The sequence below is a fragment of the Impatiens glandulifera genome, chromosome 1 (assembly GCF_907164915.1).
Source record: "Impatiens glandulifera chromosome 1, dImpGla2.1, whole genome shotgun sequence".
NCBI classification, from domain to species: Eukaryota; Viridiplantae; Streptophyta; class Magnoliopsida; order Ericales; family Balsaminaceae; genus Impatiens; species Impatiens glandulifera.
In genome coordinates, this window is record NC_061862.1 from 102,303,479 (window position 1) to 102,316,458 (window position 12,980).

The following is a 12,980-nucleotide window of genomic DNA, read 5'->3' on the forward strand; positions in this document are numbered from 1 at the left end:
TATATAATGTTGATCCCTCTTCCTCAAGGATCGAATGAATGAATGAATATATGAAATTTCTTGTGAACTTTCTTCACCCCAATTGTATTTTATGTTTTGACCATTTGTTTTGGACTGTTAGTTGTATACTAATAGTATTCTTTTCTCATCATTGATTATTATTTTCCCCTCATCTTGAAATCTTCTTTAAAAAACTCTTCCGATACACTTTGATTATAGATTTTCCATCCGGTTCTTGAAATCAAGAACTCAAAAACACAAGTTATAAATCAAGTCGTAACATCTTGGTATCAGAGCAAGATGATTCTAAAATGATAGAAACCCGCTAGCAAGTAGAGATGGAATCTCTTAAGACCCTAATCGAAGGCATGTCCCAACAATCAACCTATATGCACGCTAACCTATATCAAAATATGACCGAATTAAGAAATAACATCGACAAAAGGTTCAATGTCGCTGAAGAAAATTGGAAGCCAATGAAGGTGGAGCGTCTGGAAATGGCCAAGATCCCTACACTAGACCCTATGATGATGCTTCTTACCATGGTCCTCCCTAGAATCGACTCTACCACCAAGACCAACACTTTGTTCCTCCAACCCGGCTCACCAAAGTTGATTTTCCTCGGTTCGATGGGACTGACGTGGAGGGCTAGCTCATATCCACCGAGCAATTCTTTATGGTGGACAAGACTAATGATGCCACGAAAGTGGACATTGTCCCTATTCACTTTACAAATGAAGCAAGAATGTGGTATGGGTCGTATTTGCAGAACCGCAATGATAGAGAAGCCTTAACATGAGATGTGTTCAAGAGAGACCTCTTGCTGTAATTCGGTCCTTCCATACACGACACCCCCATGTGATAACTAATGAACTTGAAGTAGGTTAGTATTGTCCAAGAAGAACCATACAAGTCCCTAATGAGCAGCGGGCACTTGTACAACGTTGAACCGCCGCTGCTACCCAAGCCATCCAATGTTAACACGGTCTGACCAAGTACCAACCAGAATACCGACCCCAATAATTCTTCCCATGCGTCTTCTTCCATCATAAACTAGGGCTACATGAAGAAATTAGACACGACTGTAATGGATAAGAAGAGGAAGAAAGGCATATGTTATACTTGCAAAGAAAAATGGGAGCCCAACCATAGGTGCAAATCCAAATTATTTATGGTCTTAGCTAATCATCAAGAAGTCCAAGAACCCACTCAAGAACCAATTTTTGATAATCCACCTTGGCTGTTTGAGGCAGGGGATGAACCTGCCATTTCTTTGCACGCATTGACCATCTTGAAGGGTATCCCTTGGGCACAGATCTACATGATACAAGACAACCAGCTGAAGAAGACCTTGGAAAAATGTAGTGTTGCTTCCATGTTGCAAATAAGGAGTAAGCATGAAGGCCAAACTGTTTCACTTGCGGTAATGACATTGGAGGATTTTCCTAAAGATCTCTAGCAACCCAAAGACCTACCACTAGTAAGGAGAGTAATTAAAATTCATGGCTATTTTGCTTCCCCTGTGGTGCTGGTCCAAAAAAAGGACTGGACTTAGATTTTTTATGACACTCTAGAGTATAATCGAAGCTAGAAGAAGTTTTTTTATATCTACACCAAGTCCTGGGGACATTGCAGCAACAAATGTTTGCTCTCAACAAAATAAAACTTGACTTTGGGTGTACACAAATTTGCCACATGGACGAGGTGGAGACTGACCCGAAAATGCTAAAGACAACAAGGTCCCGATCAATTCCACTACTGAAAAGATGTTACCGAAGGTTTATCAAGGATTACGCTCCTATACTCTGACCCTTTCTGGACCTGCTGAAAATACGACCGAACAATAAGAGAAATGAGTTCTCTTTGAAGATTGGAGGATGCGCATTAGAGGCTGACCAAGACACGGTCTTTTTGTTGAGGTCGACGAATTTTGAAGGGGGGGAAATTGTTACGGTCTAGAAATTAATGTTACGGTCCCAAAATAATCCAGCACCCTCCAACGATCCAATTGTGCACTTGTGCTAGATTTCTGTTTTTTAGTTTTAATATTATGTTTTGTTTTTACTTTTCTATTATTCCCAAACTGATTTTTGTTATTTCCCTATTCATTGTTGTAACAAGAATAACTGGATATTATGGGGTAAATCAACAACTATATAATGTTGATCCCTCTTCCCCAAGGATCGAATAAATGAATGAATATATGAAATTTCTTGTGAGAGTTCTTCACCCCAATTATATTTTATGTTTTGACCAGTTGTTTTGGAATGTTAGTTGTATACTAGCAGTATTCTTTTCTCATCCTTGATTCTTCTTTTCCCCTCATCTTGAAATCTTCTTTATAAAACCCTTCTGATGCACTTTGATTATCGATTTCTCACCCGATTCTTGTAATCAAGAACTTACAAATCAAGTCGTAACAGAAAGCTATTCATATTTTCTTTAGTGTATAACACACTTAGAATTCTTTCATTTTTTTTTTTATTATATTTCGATTACTTTTATATATAAATACTAATAATATATAACTAATATTTTGTAAAAATAAATTTGTACAATTTAAAATAAATATTAATTTTACTTATTTATAAATACAAAATTTTTAAATAAACTCTCTCTCAACTTTTAAAATTTGAATTTTACTTTTAAAACTATGATCCATCGTTTCAATGGAGAATTGTGGGATCTTACTCCTAGATATGTCACTCAAACCCAAATAAAATACAGTTTTCGAATTCATTATTTTAACTTTTATAATTAAGATACAAATATATATTATTTTATATGAAAAATATCTATGGAAAATGTTGTTAAATTTTAATTTCAACGCATTAAGTTAATTTATCTCAAATATATTTTAGTTATAGTATTTGTTACTCTAAAATAGTTTTAATTAACAATATAAGGGAAAATAAATATTTTATTTTTTTTCCCAATAAATCTTTTTAAATTATATATAATATATATATTTTATTTAGACTAATAATTATTTAAACCAAAACTTGTTATATATATTATAATTATATAAAAACTAATTATTTATTAACATAACTAATAAGATTTAGAAAATTTATTTGGTAAGATATTTTTTCCCTTTTACTAAAATTATTTAGAAAATATCTATAACAGCATTAAAACCTTTCTTATTCTTAAAGAATCCATAACATACTATAGAGACTTAAAAAAGTCTTAGATTGAAAACATAAAAATGTCTTATGAAAGTTAAAAATAACATTACATAAACTAAATTCAACCAAACCAAACCAATTCAATCTTCAATCTCTTTGCTCCGACATGATAACATCATCATTGTTGCTAGTCACTTCGGCTCTTTCGGCTACTGGATTTGTCGTACTAGTGACCCATTGTGAGATAGATTGAAAAATGAGACTTGAGCCACTTGGAACCGGTGAAGAAAGTTGTATGGAGTCGCTTGATTCCATCTCTTCCCATGTTTTATATTCACCAGGTCTGGATGCGTATATACTAGCTAAAACCTAATAAAAAAGAACACTCACATTTAACTTTGTAGGAACAAAATTCAATTAGCTAGACTTCATCCATTAGTGTACTTTAGCTAAATTTGAACCCAAAAAAATAGATAATTTAAGAGGAAAATGTATTTTTTATTAGCACCTCAACTTTCTCATAGGCTATTAGTGAGCTTGAAACTAAGCTATTTACACAACGTCCATCTTCACCTTCAAATGCAACCATCAATCCTCCTTGTTTGGCCGCTATTGTGGAGTCGGTAGTGTTTTGCCTAATAGGCAAAATCAACCCTGATAATGTTACAATTTTATATAGACCCTACAAGAGAATCAAAACAATTTAGAAAGTGTAATTATTTCTATACATGTACAAACAAAAAAATGGGAGAAAAAAATACCTCATATTTAATTGTTGCAAAGTAATTGTCTTCTTGTTGAAGTGTAACTTCTAATATTGAGTCGGTTGCAGACATAAGACATATATTTTTCTGCATAATAGTAGCATACCAATATAGCACTTGTGTCGGACTTGGATCATGAGTTATTTCGAGTATAGATAAATTAGACACATCCACCACTTGAGTTGGACTTGAATCTTGAATCTTTTCAACCATAGATAAATCTGACACATCCACCACTTGAGTTGGACTTGAATCTACAATCTTTTTAAATATAGATAAATCAGAATCATCCATCACTCGAGTTGGACTCTCTTCCTTTGCACACATAGATAAGTTGGAAGAATGTCACCCGGCCATAACCTTTTCTCCGTTCATGTTGAAAATAATTATTAACTGCTTCAATCACAAATTCTATAAATTAATAGAAATTTGGTGAGAGTTAATAAAAACTGATTTAAAACATGAAAAGACATACACAAAATAGATTAGTTAAAAAAAAGTTATTAAAAGACAAAGCATAATTTAGTGAAATGGTGAGGTTAGGATGGTTGTAGAAAAAAAGATCACATAACACATCCCATTTTTTAAAAAATATTTTTTTTATAATTAATCCACACGAAAAATTGAATGCTCTAAATTGAAATTTTATAAACAATAAAACTCAACTTGAAGATCGAATTCTTAACAAATGCCCACGTACATGATCGGTGAAACTTACATATTAAAATTTTTCTCGAATCGAACTCAAAGAAGCGTATTACCTTTAATTTAGTATAGTTTTCAAACAAAATTATATATATAAATCAAGATACATAAACAAAATTAGGAGGAAAATGTTTCAAAATTCTATGAAAATGATTAGAAAAATACTCAGTTACGATGTTTTCCTCTCTATAAAAGAATGGATTCGAATATTAAAATATACCTGAAAATATAAAAACGGGATCTATCTTTCTTTCTATAACCCTAATAAAATGTATCTCGTGAGATGGAACTACATTAATATATATAGGTGCAGACATAAGTCCTGTTTGGTCTGCCTTATTTGTTATCTTATATCATGTTATTAATTGTTTTTTAAGAATAAATAACTAAATATATAAAACTACGTAGATCTTTATATTATTTGTAAAACCAATAATTTTATTTTTAATTTATTTTTAGAAACAAATTATCTCAACAATATTTTTATATTTTTCCCTTTTTTTAAAAAAATAATTGAAAATATGATGCATTTAATTTTTTAATATTTATATTACAATAATCTTGTATATATTACGATAATATTACAACCATATTCACCCATATTCTTTATTATTTACCTTTTATTCTTTGGGATTTACCTTTTATTAAAAATAGTCATTTCAAATTTTATTTGTTTTCAATTTTCAAATATTTTATATTTAATAAAGAGGTTACACCAAAAATAAATCTAAAAGACAATAAAAAAAAACTAAGAGGGACACAATAAAAAAATAAAAATTTAAAAAATGCAATAACTCAGTATCATCGTCAACTTTCATTTTAAACAATACATTCAATCAGATGTATCATTCTTGATGGTTGTTGCAAGCAAACGAGTAAATACGTGATTTCTCTAATCTCTTTTGAAAACATGGTCCCATGAATTTGGACTCCAATGGCCAACAACACAAATGTACTTGTTAGTCGCAACCATGAATTTGTTTTAGGTTTTTTAAAACAAATAACTACAAATTAAGTTTTAAAGTGTGAGAATGAGGTTTGGCTAGAGATTTGTGAGATTCCCTTACTTTTATATTGTTATCTTCGAAGTAAAATGAAGAAGATTGTTTTGCTTAATGGTAATTTTATTGATGTAAAATGTGTTTCAAAACCTAATGGGGCGTATTCTAATTAATTTACCTTAATCATTGAAAAAATTGTGGCGTGAAATGGTTGTGGGATTAAAGATAATGCAAAACGCAAAATGATTAAGTCTTTAGTTGACACTTTGATTTGTGATATTTATTATTTCTGGAAGACTAAGATGCAACATATAAATTAATGGATTATTCATGACCTGTTTAATTGGAGATTGTGTGGTTGGGAGACTCTTAATTCTGTCAGTGCATCAGGTAGGATTCTGGTAACTTGAATGAGGATTTATTTGAGAAAATTGACGTTAATATAGGTCGATTTTTGGTTAGTATTTAGTTACGTAACCTTGGAGATAATTTTCGTTGGGTATTTTCTACGGTGTACGTACCTATTCTTTCTAACCTTAAGTCTGATTTTTTTCAATTAGCTTGTGGAGGTGACAAGTATTTGGGATCTACCTATTATTTTTGTGGGAGATATGAATGAGGTTAGGGTTACTACCGAGAAAAAATGGGTACGAAGACCCACAAGACATATGCGTGAGTTTTCTGAGACAATCGAAAATTTGGAGCTCGTTGATTTGGCTTTGAAGGAGGGCAATTCACATTTAGAAGATGTACCAGATAAGGTGGGAGTGTGCAATCTCTCATTGATAGATTTCTTGTGAGTAACTCAATTTTCCATAGTTTATCTAATATATTTTATAAGGTTTTACCGTGGAGTTGTTATGATCATCGTCTTATCCTTATTGAGCGGAGGGAGGTGGTTTTAACTAGTCGACCTTTCATATTCGAGAAGAAGTGGTTGACTAGAGATGGTTTTATCTCGAATGTGTAAGGGTGGTGAGCGAGAGAGGTCATGTTTGACTCCCCATCCTCTAGACTATTTAATAAGCTTAAATATTACGGAAATTGTTAAAATGTTGATTTGTAGGGGATCATGCATTATTTTAATCCAAGGTTGAGGTTCAAAGTCGTGAAATTTTATCAATTTATGGTGCGGAGGAAGGTCGTGATCTCTATATTACAGAAATTTCTACACGAATTCATCTAGTGAGCGAGTTACTTGAACTATGTAAAGAGGAAGATATTAGGGCGAAACAACGTAATAGAGTGATTTGGTTGCAGGAAGATGATAAAGGCACAAGCGAGAAATAACGTTATTAACTCGATAACCATTGATGTTGTCTTGCATGAGAACGAACCAACTATATCTAATAGTATTATTCAATTTTGCAAAGATTTGTTTCAGGGACTATTTTGCGTTAGACCAAAGCTAAATAACATCAGTTTTACATCGATAAATGCATGTTGGAAGCTCCTTTCTCTATCGAGGAAGTGGAGGCATACATAATGGATTTTGGTAGTGATAAGTCCCCTGGGAGCGATGATTTTACTTTTATTTTTTAAAAAGGCTTGGGAGTTCCTTAAGGCTGATATTATTGCGACTATGAATAATTTCTACCGATTTTTATCTTTTGAGAAAAGTTGAAATTCTACATTAATTCCTAATTTGTAAGGTAGTTGAAACTATCAACTTGAAGAATTTCTAACCCATCAGTTTGGTTACATCATTTTATAAGATTATCTCGAAATGTTTGGCAAACAAAATGCGTGGAATTTTAGGTACGATTATCTCTGGAAATCAGATAGCTTTTATCAAAGGTCGTCAAATTTTCGATGTTGTTGATTCGGTTAACTCTAGAGACAATAAATGTGTACTATTGTCAAACTCGATATTAAGAAAACACATGATCATGTTAATTTGGAGTTCCTTTTTGTTATTGTGGGTAGAATGGGTATGAAAAAAAAAATAGATCAAAATGATTAGATTTTGCATATCGACGGCGAAATTCTCTATTATTGTGAATGAGAGCTCTCATTGTTTCTTTGAGAGTTCAAAGAGTTTAAAACAAGGGGACCCTCTTTCCCTTTTCTTATTTGTTATTGTCATGGAAGGCCTTTCTAGAATGATATTGTTTGCTGAGAATGTGGGTTTGTTTCGTGGCGTGGAGTGTAGTGCGAGACGATCTTTGTTCTTTATGTCTCTTTTATTATTTGTAGATGACACTCTTTGAATGATTTATGTTACTGAGAGAAATGTCAAGCACCTTCGTGATATTCTTTAGATATTTGGAGCGTGTTCGGGACTACGTATTAATTTGGTTAAGTCTGATATCTTCTTCTCTAAAACAAGGGGACCCTCTTTCCCTTTTCTTATTTGTTATTGTCATGGAAGGCCTTTCTAGAATGATATTGTTTGCTAAGAATGCGGGTTTGTTTCGTGGCGTGGAGTGTAGTGAGAGACGATCTTTGTTCTTTATGTCTCTTTTATTATTTGTAGATGACACTCTTTGAATGATTTATGCTACTGAGAGAAATGTCAAGCACCTTCGTGATATTCTTTGGATATTTAGAGCGTGTTCAGGACTACGTATTAATTTGGGTAAGTCTGATATCTTCTTCTCTAATTAAGTATCGTCTAGAAGAAATATTAGACTGACATGTATTCTGGAATTTAAAATTGAAACTTATCCGTCTACGTGTCTCGGGCTCCCTCTAGGGGTTAAAGCTAGCTCCAAAGCTTCTTGGGACCTGGTCATAAGTAAGATGGAGAGGAAGCTTCTCATATGGAAAAGTAATATGATTTCTAAGGGAGGTCGTTTATTTCTTATGAAGAGCGCTTTTTCTTCAATGTCAACTTATATGATGTCTCTATTTGTCCTCCCAAAGTCTGTAGTGGTGAAGATGGAGAGAATTATGTTTAAATTCTTATGGGATTGTCTAATTCCTAATTTTCTAATTTAGTGAGTTGGGATAAGGTTAAATTAATAAAAGAGCATGAGGGACTAGGAATCAACAATCTTGTTTCTTTTAATAAAGTCTTATTATCCAAATGGTGTAGTAGATTCACATATGAGCAAGATAGTATTTGGGCTAAATTGATTAAATATAAATATGATAAAAATTAGTATGGTTGGTTCACTAATAATTCTTATAGACCCGTGGGATGCAATATTTGGGGTGGTATTTATGATATCTGGAAGGTTTATCGGGAGCATTCGATTTTTATTTTGGGTGATGAATGTTCGATTAGTTTTTGAGAAGACACTTGATGTGGTGGTAAATATTTGGCGAAGGTTTTCCCGAGCTTGCTTCTATTTCTATTTGTAGAGATTCAGCAGTCAACGATATGTTTTACATTCGCTCTAGTAGTTTGGTAACTATTAGATATAGAAGAAGATTGAACATTGAGGAAAACATGTCCAATGATAGACTTTTGTTCATGGTTAGAAATAAGGGATTAAATCCGTCTTCTCAGGATTCTATGTGGTGACGTGATCTTAATAATTTTTATGTGGAACAATGTTACATTTTATTCAATAAGTTACTCCAATTGAACTTTGGTGTGAAATTTATGGGAGTCTAAGATGTCTCTCAAGATCTCTTTTTTTGGTTAGAGTGTTACTAATGGAAGGATTCTCATTGACGATAGATGTATGAAAAAATGCATGATTATTGTGAGTCGTTGTCGTATATGTTATAAAGAGGTTGAGACAGTTTTTCATATACTTTTACATTGTCACGCTGTTGAAAGTATATGAAGTCTTTTGTGGAATTTGACTGGAATACAATGGGTTATGCCGGAAACCGTTAGTGGTTATTGGGAGGTATGGATTTGGATAACAAAAAAATGTGAGACTTAAAAGATGAGTCTTTATCCCTATAATTTTCTGGTGGATTATCTGGTTAGAAAGAAATCGGAAAACTTTTAACAACGAAAGTAAACCGTTAAGGATCATTTACAATGCCATTATCATGACGATGTCGGAGATTAGATCCGAAAAACCTGTGGATTTGTGTTGAGATCTTATTGTTCTTTTTTAAGATCTTCGAGTCAATTAATTATTTTAATATATTCAATTTGTACAAAAAAAAATTCATGTCATTTTTTATTGTTGTGATTAAACGATTTTTTATTTAATGAATCATTTAAAAAAAATATATTAATATATTAATATATTTATTAATTAAATAAATAATAATAATAATATATTTCTGGAAAATTTGAAAATTTTGGGACCTTAAAAGGTTGGGGGCCTTATTCAATTGCATTATCCTATGGTCGGGCCTGCCGACGATCGGACCCCTTCTTCTTCCTCGCGCAGTCGTTGACGTCGACAATGTTGACCCGTTAGAAAAGGCTATCTACGTTATTTGTCCACCAAACACAATTCAAAATATGAAATGACCATAATGACATTGTGATCATTTTCCTATGTCCTCATTGTCCATTAGTGGATAGAGGAGGATTTGTTCCAAGAAGTGAAATCCACTAAATAGTTGTCTTCTTAAAATTAAATTGACTCTCTTTGTGTTCTTTGCCCAAGATGCATATAAAAGGTTCCATCATCAAAGAACAAAAAAGAGAAGAAATCCAAAGAACATATAAAACAATTAGAAATATTATTCTCAATCAAAACAAAAAAAAAAAAAGTATTTAATAAGGACTTGTTTAGATTTATTTTATTTTTCAAGCATTCTTTTAATTACAATCTTGAATATCAATTACGCCTACCTATTTATTTTCAACATTCTTAATTTAAAAAAAAAATGCTGTAGATGGATGATCTATAACAAATTGATATGAAGTCTAAACATATAATTAGGATTTGGGAAAATAATTTGATAAATAAAACAAATTCAATTTTTATAAAATAGCCAAAATTTAAAGTACATATCGGTACAAAAGACAAAATGTTTAAGGCATGGTTCTCTTTGGGTTATTTGAAAAACTCAAAAAAAATTAATTTTTCAATTAATCACTTTTCAACAATCACATCACTCATTTCATTAACCAAAATATTAAAATACCCTATATTTTAAATTATTATTTTTTATTTTATTTATATATATCAATACCCTTTTAAATATTTTAATCAAAAATAATCATCACTTTCTCAAAATCATCACTAATCATTGTTATTTTCTCCCTCTAAGTGTTAAAAAAAACTCCAATCCGAACAAGCCCTAAATCAATTTCTTGTGTCACAAATATCAAAGCAAATCGGAATTGTTTGAAAATACAATTTTACACCTTAAAAAAAAAATTTTGCGGACTCATTGCAACTGTTAAAATAAATAATTAATTTTGGAACAATGGTGTATAGGTTGATTTTTAAAAATAATTAACTCCTGGAGTATTTTTAATAAACAAAATATTTATAAATAAATAGTTAAATAGATAAACAAATTGAATAAGAATAATGTGTTATTGCAGTACTAAAATTATTTGTTGTTTTGAAAATAATTAAAAAAATATCAAAAAGTAATGACAGGTGCGTACGGTCACTTGGTTTACAGCGAAAAGTACCAGTGGCCGGACCAGGCAATTGCCAGAGGCTTAACCCAAGCCGAACATCCATGGCTAGGATTGTCTACTTCAAATTAAATGTGACTTTGCCTAAGATGCTATTAGGATCCAGAAATTAATGTTGTGTTTCTAAAATAATTCTAGCAATCTCCACGATTTTATTATGCACTTTGGATATATTTTTATTTTTCAGGATTCAAAAATTAATGTTGTGGTCCTAAAATAATTGTATCACCTTCCACGGTTTTATTATGCACTTTGGATATATTTTTATTTTTCAGTTTTAATATTTTATTTTGTTTTATTTTATTTTTCCAAAACTGAATTTTATTATATTTCTAATAATTGTTATAATAAGAATAACTGAATATTCTGGGGTAAATTAACAGTTATATAAGGCTGATTTTTCTTTTCAAAAAATGGATGAATGAATATATGAAATTTCTTGTTGTATTTTCTGTTTTGAGCCTTTATTTTGGACTGTTTGGTATATAAACTAACAGTATTCTTTTATCATCCTTGATTCTTCTTTTCTCCTCATCTCGAATTCTTCTTTACGTAAACTTTTCAGCTGCACTTTGATTATATATTTTTCACTCGGTTCTTGAAATCAAGAACTCATAAACACTAACTACAAATCTAGTCGTAACATCTTGGTATCAGAGCAAGGCGAATCTAATGTGATAGAAACCCGTCAACAAGTAAAGATGGAACCTTTTAAGACCTAATCGAAGGTCTGTCCAATTAATTAGCCTCTATGCACACTGCCCTTATGAAAATATGACCGAATTAAGCAATAACATGGACAGAAGGTTCAACGCCGCTGAAGAAAGAATGACAGTCATTGAAACTAGTACGTCTGACAATGACCAAGATCCCCGCACCTGACCCTATGATGATGCTTCTTGCCACGGTCCTCCCCCAAACAGGCCATTCCATTATGTCCAACACTATGTTCCTCCAACCTGACTCGTCAAGGTTGATTTCCATCGGTTTGATGGGACCGATTTAGAGGGCTGACTCATATCTACCGAGCAATTCTTTAGTGTGGACAAGACTAATGATGCCACAAAGCTGGACATTGCCACATTCACTTTACAAATGAAGCAAAAATGTGGTTCAGGGCGTATTTGTAGAACCGTAACCATAGAGAAGCCTTGACGTGGGATGTGTTAAAGAGAGACACCTTGTTGCGATTCGATCCTTCCATACATGACACCCCCATGAGACAACTGATGAACTTGAAGCATGTCAGTACTGTCCAAGAAGCAATATACAAGTCCATAATGAGCAGCGAGAACTTGTACAACGTTGAACTGTCGCTGCTGCCCAAGGCATCCAATGTTAACACGGTCTGGCCAAGCACCAACCAGACAATCGACTCCAAGAATTCTTCTAATGCGTCTTCTTCCAGCATAAACTAGGGCTACATGAAGCAATTAGACCCGACTGTAATGGATGCAAAGAGGAAGAAAGACCTATGTTATACTTGCAATGAAAAATGGGAGTCCAACCATAGGTGCAAATCCAAATTATTCATGGTCTCGGCTAATCATCAAGAAGTCATACCATACACCCAAGACCCACTCAAGAACCAGTTTTTGATGATCCACCTTTGCTGCTTGAGGTAGGGAATGAACCCTCCATTTCTTTGCACGCATTGACGGTCTTGTAGGGTATGCCTCGGGAATAAGTCAACATGATACAAGGCAATCAGTTGGAGAAGCCCTTGGAAAAATATAGTGTTGTTGCCATGGTGCAAATAATGAGTAAGCAAAAAGGCTAAATTGTTTCACTCGCGGCAATGGAATTGGAAGACACTCATGAAGATCTCCAACACATAATTAAAGGCTTCAATAATCTATTCCAGCAACCT

At 32.6% G+C, this 12,980-nt stretch overlaps 1 protein-coding gene across 1 annotated transcript; it reads right to left on the bottom strand.

The window, feature by feature from the left end:
* Positions 1–3,275: 3,275 nt before the first annotated feature.
* LOC124938805 (AT-hook motif nuclear-localized protein 11-like) lies at positions 3,276–4,219 on the bottom strand. Its single transcript, XM_047479322.1, has 3 exons — positions 3,890–4,219; positions 3,637–3,810; positions 3,276–3,497 (listed from the first exon to the last, which is right to left on the bottom strand). The coding sequence occupies exons 1-3, from the start codon at positions 4,217–4,219 to the stop codon at positions 3,276–3,278; spliced, it is 726 nt and encodes a 241-aa protein (XP_047335278.1).
* Positions 4,220–12,980: the final 8,761 nt, after the last annotated feature.

Excerpts from the sequence above, each read along its gene's own strand:
- LOC124938805 (XM_047479322.1), bottom strand. The coding sequence starts at position 4,219 with ATGTGTGCAAAGGAAGAGAGTCCAACTCGAGTGATGGATGATTCTGAT. Across the intron at positions 3,811-3,889 it reads TTGCAACAATTAAATATGAG|GGTCTATATAAAATTGTAAC; the intron begins GTATTTTTTTCT and ends ATTCTCTTGTAG. Across the intron at positions 3,498-3,636 it reads TAGCCTATGAGAAAGTTGAG|GTTTTAGCTAGTATATACGC; the intron begins GTGCTAATAAAA and ends CTTTTTTATTAG.